This window comes from Ascidia mentula, chromosome 6 (assembly GCF_947561715.1).
Source record: "Ascidia mentula chromosome 6, kaAscMent1.1, whole genome shotgun sequence".
Classification (NCBI taxonomy): Eukaryota; Metazoa; Chordata; class Ascidiacea; order Phlebobranchia; family Ascidiidae; genus Ascidia; species Ascidia mentula.
The window spans coordinates 17,982,112-17,997,876 of NC_138571.1; the positions used below are offsets into that span (position 1 = coordinate 17,982,112).

General features: G+C 43.4%; 1 protein-coding gene across 1 annotated transcript; it reads left to right on the top strand.

The window, feature by feature from the left end:
• The first annotated feature begins 9,859 nt into the window (after positions 1 to 9,859).
• On the top strand, positions 9,860 to 14,507 carry LOC145905787 (uncharacterized). The gene is made up of 2 exons (XM_082993075.1): positions 9,860 to 9,952; positions 10,328 to 14,507. Exon 2 carries the CDS (start codon positions 10,427 to 10,429, stop codon positions 13,607 to 13,609), a length of 3,183 nt encoding a protein of 1,060 aa, XP_082849201.1. The 5' UTR covers positions 9,860 to 9,952; positions 10,328 to 10,426; the 3' UTR covers positions 13,610 to 14,507.
• The last annotated feature ends 1,258 nt before the right edge of the window (positions 14,508 to 15,765 follow it).

Consider the following 15,765-nt stretch of genomic DNA (forward strand, 5'->3'; position numbering starts at 1 on the left):
GTGCAACATTCCCAAGACTAAACGTATTTGTCAGTGGTAGACCTGTGCTTTACAATTTTATTTTAGTGTTTTGTAACAAATGTCCAGGTCATCTTTGTTTGTTAGGTGATAATAGCGTTTGTTTTACAAAATCGCGCAACAGGCAAAATGGCGGGAAAAAATGCAGCGTTAGCTTTGTAACATAAGAACGCTTTTCAGAGTCTCAAATACAAACGTTACAAAATGTCCATGTTGGAAAGTGACATCATTTATGCTGAACACTCACCATGGTACCAAGTATTTGACTAAATCGGCTGAACCAAAATTTACCAGGAAGTTCAATCGGGCTTGATTCACTCGTACTCAAATTAAAGGGAGTTCTCCCGCAAGGCCAACAGAGTGAACAGCTGTTCGGGTATTTTATATGTAACATTATTTTTTGAACCGAACGAATTCCATGTTCGACAAACGTGAAATACAAAGAACTGAAATAGATAAACTGAGTTCGTATTTGCCGGAAGCCCCCTTGCTACTAATTGATTACACAAACCTGAACGCGAACTACAATAAAACATCTACATTTCATTCATATTGCTGTAGGCTGCGTTAGTTATGAGTGATGTATGCAACACGGTTATTTTATCCGTTACACGGACCCATGCATACCTAAGGGATGCAGTGTACACGTGTATATTGTATACCAGTACACTAAATGCAAAAAAGGGGAGTTTGCCAATTGTAAGTACGTGTTCTTGATGCCACAAACTGGTCATCATTTAACTCCAAAAGGTCACTTGTATTTTGTATCGGTTCTTTGTAGTTTTTACGATGACAAACTGCCGAACGAGCGAAATTGTGGCGGGGAACGTCTAGGTGAACGAATATGATCTACTCTCACACATAACAAAATATATTTTCAAGAAATGTATTCAGTCTATCGAGACGTTTACTGTTTTACTATTTGGTTTTAGCGATTCCATGTGGAGAAATAAACATGTCAAAGGCGAACAGGAGCGGATAAATCCACAAAAATATTTCAGCGCGCAAACAATTCAGTGTCAGCGTCGGACGTTTCGATGTATTTGGCAATTAACAGCTCCCTCTTTGACAAAGCGTCATTTATAGTTTTGTAAAATCTGCATCAGGATAAACTTTAGGGGTTTAACGCAAGATAACGTATCGTCCAGCAGTCTTTTAACTTACGTTAAACATACATCGACAAACGTTATACAAATGCGTTTTAAAGGCTTTGTGGCATATGTGAAATCGTTTATTAAACTAGTACAATATAAGCCGGTTTACCATATCAAGCTTGCTCCAGAGAATTATGCTTAGTTGCAACACAAATGTGCTTTCTGAAAAATCGAGCTTTGTTCGATTCCCTCGCTCAGTTTTATTATCTAAACGTATATGGCGCAGTATGGCCAATGTTCGTAGACGCACCAGAGTGGCTAAAAAACAAATTATCGTCGCACGCCTTTCAAAAACAGTCATGTCAATATGAGCTGTGTAGTAATAACCTTGAATGTCGGAAAAGTAAGTGAAATAATTAAATTTCGGCTTAAAATTATGACGACAAGATTTGCCGTCAGGTCTGTGTGAAGTAAAATGAAAAGCCCAAATCACGAATTTAGGCTTTAACAGTAAAGAAAACTTTTATTTTAGTCGTTTGTTGGTAGGCAAAATTGTACTGTTGGCACGCATTTTGACAAGCTGGGTCATTTGAAAAATACGCGCTGCACGTTAGCAAAATATTTTTGGAAGAAAACCACCGATCCTCGTTTTGTTAATTTTTTTATCCTTTGACAGTAACATTTGACAGAATGTGCTTTTGTCGATACTCTGATACCACCGAACCAGACGATACTCAAAAACACTGCGTAGTTTATTCCCGGTATGAATAAAAACGAACCAGTATTGGTTAGTTGGGCGCCATAGCAAATTTCACCACAATACAGGTTACTTACGAGCCAGCAACGGCCTAAGGTATGATTCACATTCACAGTACTACTTTATCCACAGACTTGATCGTTTCAAAATAACAAAAAAATGACATTTTTACTTCAAAAGGCGACCACCCACGCAACTTCACAAGCCTGACGTCTTGGCGTCGCATGCCTCTGTTCTTTGTTGTGTAAAAATCTATATCATAACGAGATTACGCCCGCTGCGAGGAACAAAGTGATCGCCGACCCACAGCCTCGGGTTGGACAAGGGCAACGAACGATAAAACTGAATCACACCTTCTTTGCTACTTGCAGATGAAGCTGGTACTGACCCTCTGTTGCGTATGCCGCATATCCTTTACAAAATCTTGGCCAATCTGTAACGCGAATGTTCCAGTCAACACGCTTGCTGGAAAAGGTGTACGGTTACAAGACAAACAAGGCTAATTGTGCCGCGAGTGTGCTGGAAATGCTTGAGAAAACCGCAAGCGAAAAGGAAAAACCGCGCACTCGAGGCCACACGTTGCACGGTGCGATCAACTGCCTTGGCATATAAAGTGCATTTTAAGCAAACGAGTCAATTTGCAGTGATGGTTTTCACCTCCTACGGTCAATTTTATAACGCGCTGTTCATGCATGTTTAGTGCTTGACTTAAACAAATGCCAGAGAATAATATCGTCAGAAATAAACTTATTCGATCTAATCTATCTGTCGACTGAGTTTGCATATTTGTCTTTCTTCCACCACAAATCAACCGCCACAGTCATCATGGCGTGGTTGTTACAGACTGTCAGTGTGCAACTGATTACAACGCGAACAGATGGCAGCTAATCTCTGAACAAGCTGAGCTCTTGGGCAGTGAACAACATTCCGTCACGCGCCGGTGCGCACGCCAGGCGCTCTCCTTTCTTCCATTCAATTCGTGGCCTCTTTTTGACGAGCGCCCTTCGCGCTCCTTTTGCTAAACACAAAGAAACCTGAATGGCAGAATTACGTCTCGCCGGGCTTTCAAACAGTTGTTTGGCTACTCGGTTCGAGGTCGCTAAAGCTGCCCGTTAGCACCAAACCTTTGTGCGTTCAAATCACACAGAAACCAAATAATAACTCAAGGCTTCATCGCTTTTTTATTTTGTGATCTCTTCTTCACCGACTGCAGTATTCAGAACAGCATCACAACAACTTGAGTTTAATCGTTTAATTAGTTAGGTCCAACGCAAACCATTTTCGATTGCTTATTATGTTTGTCTTGGAATTAGACCCCCGTGGCTTCTTACATAACAATGCAAATTTCCCAAATTATAATCTTCTATACTCAGCATATATTATTACAGACTTACAATCCCAATTTTGGGATCCGTTCCCGTCGCATGTAACTATTAGTGAATGAATTCTCCGTAATATTGTACTTGTCTGACTTTACTATATTCGTCGTAGCGCTGAGTATCAACCCCGGCTTGTGGGTTAAAGGACAAGATTTATCTGGCAAATAGCAGCGCATCTCTGCATTATTATGCAACTATATAAGTTGACGAATATGAATCTAGACATACTTTTTACTTTCTCCTAAAAGTATATCATTTTTTAGGCAATAAGCCACAGCCGTAAGATAAATTAAACGCAAAATACACACTTTTTTAGGCATCAAACCATTGTCGTATGTTAAATTACACGCAAAATACACACTTTTTTAGGCATTAAACCATTGTCGTATGTTAAATTACACGCAAAATACACACTTTTTTAGACATCAAACCATTGTCGTATGTTAAATTGCACGCAAAATGCATACATGTTTAGGCACCCTTGCTTTGCGTTAATAAAGATAGAACGATAAGTTAAAACAAACATGAGTACACAACACATTTAACGGGAGGAGAATTATATATGTCTGTATACCAGGAAAAACGCGCTATGGTTATATTTTGAACATGGAATTAGATCTGTTTCTTACGTCTAAAGCGTTCGCCTTGACTTCAAAGAAAGCTTTTGTCCCTGCCCACGTTACGTCCTGGGAAAAATTTAGGCGTTAAGTTATTGTGTTTGCTTACCCAAAGTTGTTGAGTTTTTATTTTTACGTAAACGTACAGCGAAAGCAAAATGCAAATTCGACGGTAAAACGGTTGAGAGGTGTTCGACATTCCTCACAATTGTTAGGGTTAAAAAGCGAAATCAGAAAACTTTAGTTACTAGTTCTTGTACAGGGTCAATAAAGCCCAAAGTTACATATCGAGGAGGCCCACGGAAAAGGTCTTCAACATTTTCGTCGATTATGGGGGCCCACAGAGTTTACAAGTGGCCAGTTTTTCACAGACCCAAGTGAATTGAGATATGCTGTGGTTGTAACCGTGTTCTGGAATTATCGTCTAGCTCTAATCAGTACACAAATTCCACGATGTAAACAGAAGTTGGTTGTACTTTGTCAATACGATAATGGCGACTACAATTCGTAGGTTTCGCCATGAAAACAATATACGGTACGAAAATACCTAAACACAATTTAAAACAACATAAGGGACTCCTCTGATATTCTAACGTAACACGTTTTTGTGCATTAAAAGTTCACTGAAATACAAGCACTGCGTTATTATTAAAAAAAATACAACTATATCCAAAGACCCACCATTTACGTACGATGAATCGCTTGTGGATATTTGAAACGTGTGAATCGCTCGTATTTTGATCGGAAAGATCGTGCAGAAAAGATAATGGACACCACATCATCAACTTAACGCCTGTCTTTGTGGCCTTAATTAAACTTAAACCAAAGGAAACTGTTGGCAGGTGCGCCTACTGGGCATTAAAAAACAATCTTGGAGCTGTGTTGTTTTGTTAGTAATTTTTGAATACAAGACGGTTCTTCTACAACATTACTTTTCCCCTGAATTGTTGTGTTACCAAACAACTTCCATGCTATTGTTTGTGAGATAAACTATCGTTTATTGTTGCTTATACATTCTGGGGATTACGATGAAGTTAAAGCGGCGCGATCTTGAAATTGCGCCTGCGCCAAACGAATCTACACGCTGCGTGTTGTTTGGACAGAGGGCATTGAGGCATCAGGGGCTATTTTAAGCGCCTCAAGCGAATATGACAACAGCTAAAGCAAGTGCTAATCTCAAAGTTGGAATGCTTAAAACTGCCGGACACGGAGTAGTGGTAGGGCGTTGTTGTGCCACCAGGCCTGTAAAATTTCTCTGCACGCAAATTGCCGGTACCTTGTTTCATCAGCTGTGCTGTGGCTACTTTTGTCCATAAAAAAAATAGAACGTAAACTGGCAGAAAAGGTGCACAAATAATTCCTAAACCTAAAACACTTCCGAAAATAAAGCAGGTACTGTAGCCACGACGTTAAAGCACTTTAACTGATATTGTAAAGCAATCATCAATAAACTGTAACGATCCGTTGTATGTTAAAACCAATATCAGTTGGTTTAAATGTTTGAATATTTGCGCCACTCTATAGCTTTAACATTTGGTTTTTACAAAGTTGTACCAACCACAACCTAAATATTATTCGCACTGAGTTGCAACTACATGATTGCAGAGCTCATTCATTTCTAAACAGAAATACGGATACAGCCGCATGTACATTCGAGTTTTTTCTCAATATTAGTAAAGTGCCGACGAATATACGTTATCCTGTACGAGTGGGTGCCGTTTTGCGTTTTGCGTTCCAACTTATTATATGGTGTGCAACCGTTGACACCCAGTAAGAACTACAGAGCGGGGCTTTGCATCCAAGGCGCGCAGTGTAAAAACATAATTGCCTTAAAGAGGAGTACATTGTATATCAGGCATGTGCAAACAGTTTTCTCATGCCAGGTCATTAAAACAGGCATCCGCTTCTCGCCCAATGCAACAAGGGCCTTCTTGTCGAAAGACTGCGACAGCCAAAGCTCAGCTGGGCTTTTCGGTCGCCGCTGCTGCAACAACAAGAGAACTCTCGGAAAAAAGGTTGTAAAATGGCGAACACCAGACGCACAGCCGTTCGCAGACTGCCTTGCTGGGTATTGCAACTTTGCTGTCCACAGCATCTTAGTTGTGTTATTGTTATGTAGTTGTTCCATAGCACATTTTAACAGAATGAGATTATAACCGGTTTTAGCTTTTGCAGCTTTGGGTGTTGTTCAAGTTGATTTGATAAACATTATGCGTTGCAAAGGAACAGATATTCTTATTGTTTGACAAAGCGCACTTGTATAATTTGTGACTGGTAATATTTAATTCCTTAGTTTAGTTGCACGAAGACTTCTTTGGATTCATAAGCCTCAGTGTGTACTTAATGTAGCGCCGTTTCGGCGTTACAGGCGCAGTGCTGTCGTGCTTAACAGGCACCTCAAAGCCTGGCGATGTCTCATTCGCGTGAGTAATGGTGTAATCTCGTCGGGGACGCGTTGTTTAAGGTCGACTAATGCTACGTTGAGAGCTCTTCTCGAGCCTAAAGGTGCATGCCAGGCTCGTTAAACTTCACCTGGATTGTGCAAGTAACAGTGCGAACGTGGCATTACATATTTTTAGTAATAAAGGAATCTGAATTGTGTTGGCGCTAAATTTCATGATGTAATTTTACCTGACGTCACTTTGTTGTAGTCAATTTTAACAAGGTTTTTTAATCATTTATTACTAGGTCAATAAGTTGTATTTGAGCAATAGCGTTGACCACGCACAAGGAAACTGTTGCGTGTTTGCAAAATGTATGCGCTTGTGCCATCGTACTCCTTATAAATGACGTCAGCATGATTCTTTTTAAAGCGGTCTTGTCAAAATTCTAAATATATTGTGGCGTATGGAATGTGTCTTATCTAGCAGTGCGCTCAAAATGGACCTGAATTTGTACAACCAGTTGCTCGGTTCAACGTGAACGCTGAGAAACGGCAGTAAACAACGGTGAACACGAGTGTGTCGATTCAACTCAGCGGATCTCTCATAAATGGCGCAAGTGCAATTGTTGTCTGCGACCTCGAATTACAGAGGGGACGAGACCAGATGTAAAAGCGATGCCAATTTTGTTTCGTCCCAACGTGTAATGCAGCACGTTCTCAATCATTCCGAGTTTGCCAAGATTGCGAAATTGATTTGCTATTTGTGATAGGTGGCAACGAGATAGCGAATGTTCGAGACAAGCCTGCTAGTCGTCTTTTTTACTGGCAAATATCGATCTGCTTGTAGCCTGTGCATAATTAATGTGTCGTCCGCAGCGTTCGTTTTTTCGCAATTTTCTCCAGTAAAATAGTTAGGGCCGAATAAAAAACGTGCACTACCTTATTGCCTGGAAGACCGACACACACAACTTTGGTACTGGTCGTTTGGCGTTCCGCCTACGATTTTACTGTAAATTTGACCAACAAGAAAGCAGTGGCAATGTGCATTAAAAGTTTGGTCATCTGTTACATCTATTGCATTGTGTCACTGCTGATATCTACAGGTTTGTAGATGGAGTAAAACATATGAAAGGTATAAACCATTAATTTTGACATTTGTTCGCTATATGGGTGGCATGTACAACAAAACAATTAAGTTCATGTTGAACATGTGTTTAAACGGCCTTAAAACGCACCCAAGCATTTGTATATATGTTCGGACAGCTTTTAAAGTAGTCCAATCATACCCTGGAGACGCGCGCTCCCTTCGAGACTTGGCAAATCTTTTGGGTATCAGATTAGTGTTTTTCATTACATGCCACCACAGAACACATTATTAATTTTGCCGCAACACGTTTAATATCGTCACACAAAGGCGTTACGCGAGCCGTAATGGTACCACGATAGAAAACAATCTCATCATCTTAAATGTTTAACAACGGAAAATGCGAACTAAGCAACAAAGGCGCTTCGAAATGTTCAACTGGACGTGCAGTAGAAAGCGTACCTTGCAAAGCTTAGGCTGGGTTCCAGTAACGAAGTAGCCATCAGTCAAGGCGGCGGTACGGGGTGTGCTTGTGTGTGCACCTGCTTGCAGTCTAAACAACGTGTTCCCTTCCGAAAGCGCCATCATAAGTGATTCAAGAGCTTTTTTCGAAGCAGGCGTTCGATGCCCAAGCAATTCGCTTTTACACAGTAGCGTTCAAAGCGTATGATTTTTCTACGCAAAAGTCACACGAAGGGATTGAAGTGTTTCGTGCGTTATCACAAAACCTAACGTTCTGTAACGTGTTCAACAACCTTGCCACGTAGTAAATAATTGGTTTTGTAACTTTTAAATTGTTCCTGAATCACCGTTTAGTACAAACAAAGCAAAGGAACTGAGCTTCTACCAATACGTGATTAAAAAATGGCCGAACGGTTGCGTGGAATTATAGACAGGGCTGTTCCAAGCCTCTCAAAAAGGCCTCTCCCATTACACAGTTTTTGGAAAGTTGCCTTTGGCTAGCTTTGCCTGATAATGACTGCTCCCATTGGACACCGAACAAAATTGAATTTGCGAAAAAATTAGGTGCGCGGAAAATCACTTAAGGCGAGGCAATTTGCGGGAATTGAAAAGCTTCGGGGCGCGTAATACACTTAAAAGTAAAAAAGGAAGTGATTTGGGGTCAAGGATCAAGCAAAAATACTTTTTTCGTCGTGCCGCGAATGCAGTTATTGTTAGCGTGGAGACGCTTCCTTTACCTTGTAAACCGGAGGCGTCAAATTGCCAATCAAATTGGTCGGAAAATCTCTTGCAATGCATTTTGCATCGACTGGTTGCGTACCCAGTTCTCGGCACGCGGACGCCAACTGCGTTCGCAGAAACTGCGTGGCAAAGCTAATTCACCGTTTGGCTCGCTTGTCAGCTTCGTATCTATAAAGGGAAGTCCTAACGAAGTTTTTGAAAACGTCGGTTGGGGTCCAATTTTTCCTAAAATCCAACCAGCCTAAATTTTGAAAATCGACAAACAATGGCGTCACCAAGAACAGAATGCATGTAGACCATGGCTGGCTGTTTTTTGAAACACCTTGGTGACAATCGGAGGCGGGTTTTGAAACGCAGTGTGTGGCAACCTATCCCTGACCACCAACACCGCCAATTTCGTGTCTAATTGATGCTCGGGCGGTTTGAGACACAGGTGTACTTCTGCCGTCGGCCTCGTGCAAAATCCGACTCCTGCTATTCAAACATCAAGCGTCGGGCTTTGCGCAAAGCGGGCCCAACAACCGGGCTTGGGCATGACTACGCACGAAAAGCCCATCGGTCCACGCGGTTCTAAAAAGAGAACAGTGGGCAGCCATATTGTTTGATGGCGGTTTACGAGTGAGAGAGCGGGTAAGTCGCATGCGCTGTACCGCTCTTCGTTGAGTAATCTGCTGTAGAGGCGTGAAATAAGGCGAATTGCAGCACCCCCATCCGGTCTCGGCCGGGCCCAAGCGGTTTTCGCCGTCACCAAGCCAGGGCCCTCCCAAATGGCTGCAAATTACCAGCTCACGTGATCGCTAGGAGCTCCTGCTCCTACGATTGATTCGCCGATTTTGTTTATCTTCGAGCGAATGTGGGAGGAGCCGAGCCTCTTCGTTTACCACGCGAACGACGGACTGCTCGTAATTCATTTTATCGCGTCTCTTTCTTTCTCTCTAAATAAACGCACGGCGCGCGCGAGCACACGCAATTCCGCGGCACGTACACACACCCAAGCGCCTGGTGAGGCAACTGCGCGTCGACTTAAATGGTATCTGGGTTTCCGACTGTGTATTTCGCTTCGCCGATATGCCGCTGTAATTTCTTCAAGACGTTCGTATCGAACAGTTGGATAAGTGAAAGCCGGAACACAGTGTGTAACTTTTGTTGGGGAGGTTTAAAACCGCTTAAATCAGCCGCAAAACTTCGGGTTGTGATCTTATGAGGTTTCAGTACACGCGGAAATGTTTGTGAGCAGAAACGTTGATTTTAAGGATAGATAATCGCCAAAAGAAGACGTAGGGACTGGTTTCGTGGGTAAAAACACTTTTCTTGTTGTTGTTTCAGTGATTTGGTCATAAGCGAATAGTCGATGTCGAACAATTGTGTAGGACATGAAAGCGAAGATATTAATGCACAGTCCGCTAGCAATTAATTGGTAAGTACATTTTTTAAAGATGGCCGACTGCCATATTGTTGTTCGAGATCTCTTTTCGGCTGTTTGTATAAAAGAGATTTTCTCCAGCGTTACAAAACACCTTGCCACAATAAAACCTTCCCAAGCTTCGCTGGTTCCGTCGCCTTGTGGCCATTTTGATTGAAACTTTTAAGGTGTTTTGCTTGCTATCAAGTAATATAAAATGTCACCGCAGTTCGTTTGTGTAATGTGTGAACAACACCTATCACAAGTACTTTTTTAACTTATACTGGTGCTTTGAATGTGTGCGTTTAAAAAATGCTTTGGTATTTGATGAAAAATAATACAGAGAACAGTTGGCATTTGAATAAATGGCTCCTAAAATTATATTTGCAGATGTCGTCTCCTTGAGGAATTCGTAGGAATTGCAATCCAGTGCAAGTCGCTGGACGTTTGGATTACAGCCGATCAACCCCTGTTGTGCGCTATGAGCAAATGACTAATAAAATGGCGATACGCTTCGAGCCGGCAAGAGACGATAGCGGCCTGTGGAGCCTTGCGGCGGCTTGTACCGCGTTCGCCGGGGGTGGAGATACCGGTGAAAATATTTCAATAGCGAGCGGCGGTGAATTGCAACAGAGAGCGTCTTCCAGTTCACCGGAAGCCTGCTTTGACAGTTATGGGCAGCCTACCAAGTACAACGGGTGCCTATCGGTGTCGGGCTCTGTGCCAAGGGTTCCTTTTCCGCCACCCGGACTGCTTTCAAACATTCCGATTGGAGTGGAAAGTTTCTTGGCTCACGGCATTGTCGGTTCGACGCACAACGCTTTTGGTATCTACCAACCATCCAGAAGTGACGTAGACCTCGTCGGCGCCCCAACACGACGTACCAGATCCATCAAAGAAAGCGACACGCTTTCAATGCGAGCAGATGGAGTCGAACCGATGGTGACTCCGAGAAGACATCTTTCACTAACGCAAGTTGTCACGGACGCCGCGATTCAGGACCGCGTTCCCCGCAAAGCGAACGAGAATGTTCCCTTATTTGAACAAAATGGCGCCGGCCGTCGTATTGCCCAACCAAATGACTTGGAGGTTAAACCACTTTCGGTTGTTGAAGCACAAAGGGTACAACGTCGGAAATCTGCACAAAACAACAACTTTTATGCCACTCACAAGCTGCCCGAAGCCGAAGCTGAACAATACGCGGGAAAAAAGAAAAATGGCGTCCGTCCTACTTTCAGTGCACAGAAATCGGTCAGTCCAGAACACAGCGCAACCACATCAGAGTTTTCGCAGGAACATCAGCAAATCACTAACGCCAAAGGAACTAGTCCATCAGATAACTTCGGAGAATGTGATGCTGCCGAAGCTCTTTTGAACTTGTGCACCGCAATCCCCCCACAAAGCACTCAAGACTTGAGACCGCAAATGGACATGGCGAGTACATCCCACCAAAAAGGGGATCTCCCCTACCATGACCGTACTGAATTTCAAACCACACCGGGACTAAGAAAGTGTCAAAGTTTTGATGATTATAATGCCAAGTCAATGCAGGACGTGGAGGCCACAGAAAGAAGTGGCGAGCCATGCGTTCAAGACCATGGCGACACGGCAGGAGTGAACCAACGCTCTGGACTTCATTTCAAGAAAGCTATTTGCCGCAAGTTTGCCGAGCTGAAAGACCAGGGTTCCTTGCAAGCAAGTACGGAAGCAAATAAAACAAACGACGGCGACCCGCACAGTTGCGTTCAATCAGACGGTGAAAATGGCGCCGGGGGCAACGCGGATCAAAAGGAAAGCGGCAACAGGTGGGAGACTGTGTTTGCAGACGGGACGCGCGCTAATGTTGAATTAAACACTGCGGAAAGCGCCTGTCAAGCTCCACACCATCAAACTAGCGTTTCTGGGACCCATCGCGGCCAAGGCGATATAGCGAACGTATCGCAGTCAAAACCAAGCATCCTGCGTAAGATCCCGACAGCTGCGACTGAAGGCAAAAAACCCGAACGATCGTCCAACAAATCAAATTTGTACCGAATTACGACCACTCTTGGGTCGTCGTCGGAGTCTCTCTCTGCATCTGAAGAAGACAATGCAGACGTGGCGTCCGACTCTGAATCGAGCAGTTTATACACAAGCGAAAGCGACGGCGACGACTCGCAACATAGCGAAGACGAATCTCCCGCCAAACCCGCACAGGAGAGCTATGCGTCATCACCTACGTCACAAGACTCTAATAACAAGAGCCGGTTCGTGCTTAGCAAGCCTAAATTTTCACTTCCGGCCCGTGTTGACCACAACAAAACGACGCAGCACGCACAGCAGGCGTCTTCATCCACGCTTTCGTTTGCAAACATCAACAGTACGTTTATGCCGCGAGTGGGCACTGACGTTTCCTTTTCCCCAGCCGACCTTCCATCTACGCAAGCAAAAAGCTCTTGCAAACGGATTTCGCCCTTGAGCAAGCAGAGTAGCCACATCAAAAAAGCCACCTTTAAGTTCCACAGCTCGGCAAACACGACGCAAACTGGTTCCAAAGACGACCAGTCTCAAGGTGCTAATCACACCACGAACAACGAATTGAGCCCCGGTTTGATGACGAAGTCTGGGTTTGCGCTGAAAAGAAAACTGTTTTCTGCAAAGGGGACACAGGCAGCACGTTTGGAGAAGTCAAACGACTCCAAAACGGCACCGGTGTTCGGAACTTACAAGGGCGGGGTCTCATTTGAACTTCTGTCCACGGAAACTTCTGGCGATACGTTCCAGAACGCCACGTCGGCTTCCAAGTCCAAATCACATTCAGCTCTGCAATACGACAAGCGCCGTCTGCCCCAACCAACAGCGAGATCGCCGGCACTAGAAGCAAAACAGCTTGAAAAGCTGAAACCGGGACGAAAGCGGAAGTCCGTCTCTAAGGCGTTGAATTTTGCGTCTTCCCAAAAAGCATCAAGAACAAACGTCAGCAAAGGCAACTCGGTCGATTCGTATGCAAGTGAACAAGTAGGAAACAAAACATTAAGTCGCCTGCACTGCGGCAGTAGTCACGATTACTCCAGTACATCGTCAGGTGATACCGGTTGCTGGAAAACCACATCCGGGACGGTAGACGAAGTTGCGTCCAGCGCGTCCGGTCGTTCGTCTTCGTTGGAAACCTGCAGCAGCGCCTCGGTAACTTCCTCGTCACGAACTTCGTCATTAGCCGGGGACGAGCCGCCCCTTGTAGAAAACGGAAGAATACTCGCGCGAGGGACCAAGTCGCATCGCAGCTCTTCTCGGAACTTGAAACGTCTCGCTCTGCGCAATAAACGCAAGCGATCCGGCGCGCGGGAATGTTCCGTACGCACGCAGCCGGCGGATAAGCATGAAACGTACCCTATCGAGGCAACTGTTTCCGACAAAACATGCACCGAAGATGTTTCGAGCAGTAATGCCAAAGCCGTCAACGAGTTTCGTCTGTTGTCGTGTTTTCCCGTCCCTGCATCACTAACCGCAGGTCCTGCGCGTGGTGAATTGATTCCTTGCCCTGGGTCAAGTGTGGTAAGGATACCCCCACGCCTCGCGCCCTTTCGCTGGTCAAAAGGTCTGGACGTGCGTGAAATGAAGCAGAAACGACAGCGCGAACGATGGCGTCATCTCACGTTGGACATGTTCTGCATGGGCGCGGGTTCGCGATGATTCCCAATCAAGGGCATAAGTCGTACGTACAGTTCCACGGTTTATCAGTTTAATGGGAGTGCGGGACTGTCAACTCTGAGTGCGGTGTCCTGTTACTTAACCTGCCAGACCCGATCATTACGTGGGCTAATATGTGGTGCTATATAGTGTGCAGTGATAAGTGGACAGTGGGAATAATTTATCAATGCATGATATGTGTATGAACATTTGGAGTGTGCCAAATGTATCACCAAAATCTTCCCTGTTGGAAGTCCCAAACCAAAATAAGCATAAGGTGATTGCATTTCTGAACCTTCATAAAAATGGGCAAATATAGCGGCTTCAAAGGCACTGCCATTGTCATATGCTCGCAGCGATAGTATTCCACGCCGTTTGAACAAACATTGCAGCTTATGGGCGTATTTACTTCTTCCTAATACTGCTCATGAGCGTCCGACGTTAGCAGTTTATACGTGGGCATTTCCTGTAACATTTTTTGTATGCATCGAACATATGTATACTGATACCGCATTGCTTAATGGTAATCTGGACTAAACGACTTTATAATACATATGTGTTTCTCCCATGCTGTTTGATTGTAATTACTGACACACCCGAATTTATTGTAACTTTTTGTTCCCAACCGCAAAAATGTTTGTCGGTATGTCCTGAGCTTATCCAAAATCTCTTATATCTGGGTGTTAAATCCAAAGCATATTTAAAATCTCGGTGCAAAAAGTTTACAACCGTTTTGTTGCATTTCGTCTGCCACGCAGACAATGCAAGTTTTGAGCGGTTATTTTTGGACATTATAGTACCCGCTTGAACAACTTTCGCTTCGGCAGTTTTGCGTATGTATTTGCGTCCTTGTATTCTTGCTTTTAGTTCAAATTGCTCTTTACAAAATGCAATCTTGTGTGTGTGCAGTTCTTGTTTTGCTTTTGTTCTCTTCTGCGAGTTTGTCGGACGTCCAAGTAATAAAAAAACTTGCGAAACTAAGGTGTGACCGACTTAATCTGACAAAATGAGTCGCAATCACGCAAAAAGGTCACGCTTCGATAAACACAGTTGACATCGAAATTCGCATTTGAAAATAGGTACCATATATGAACAAACAAAAGAACAACTTGTGTCATTGATTTTAAAATTGGGATCAAAATAAGTTGGGTTTCATTCGTTAATTCGCCCATGGTCACAACCGCAAACAAACTAATGAACATGGAGAAAAAAAATGCTGATTCCAAAAAGTTACAATAATAACAGCAAATCGCCCAAGTAGTAAATCTGAGTGCACACTTGCATTATGTGTGCTGGTGAAGAATAATTACGGTGTTCTCATCAACAATGACCATTGTGATCGCACAAGAAAAAGGGGATTTTTATGCTAAATTGTCAGATGATACGTTATAGTAACGTTTACAAAACTACCCTGGGATTTTAGAAATCTAACAAGTTATGAATCGGTAACAAACATTCCGAGAAAATATCAGAATATAGGTTAAATGTATTTGGGCAGATTAAGCTGTAACCGTTCCCAGGCTTAGTTGTAATTTAGGGCAGACAATGTACAGACGACATTATGAATTTTCCAAGAATTTTCTTAAAATCCATTGCAGCATGTATAAAATAACCGTTTGTTCCAACTGTAAGCCAGTCGTAACAATTTGTTCAACAGCAATTTATCATCATGCAAATGTTAGATCTTCTGTAGAAATGACTGATTTACTGCAGAAAAACAGCGCGTAATGTATAATTTCTGGAAGAGGTTCGGTAGGTATAACTTACATGAGTAAAGAAATTACCTACATGGATAACTTCGTGGATTGTGCGAAACATTGAACTTGGTTTCCTCACGTAACCAAATAACGTTTTCAAACATAACGAAAACAGAAAAAGGTCTCATTATCAGCAAACAATGTGTTCATTGAACAATGTCCAAAACACGAAACAAACAAAAAAGTAGTACACGTAGCGTAAAAACATTGAACCACATACGGCGGAACCACTGCGAGCCCGAGACAACACGAATTACGCAATCCTGTTCACTTTGTAGCGCGAATGCTTTCCAACCAATGTAACGTGCTGCAAACAACACAGATCGGAGGCGATGGAAAAATTTTCAAATCCAAATTGGATCAATCGATTTCATTGACGCTCGAATGCGCGGCCAGCGGCGC

Bases quoted from the DNA above. Each gene is read 5' to 3' on its own strand.
- LOC145905787 (XM_082993075.1), top strand. From the start codon at position 10,427: ATGACTAATAAAATGGCGATACGCTTCGAGCCGGCAAGAGACGATAGC.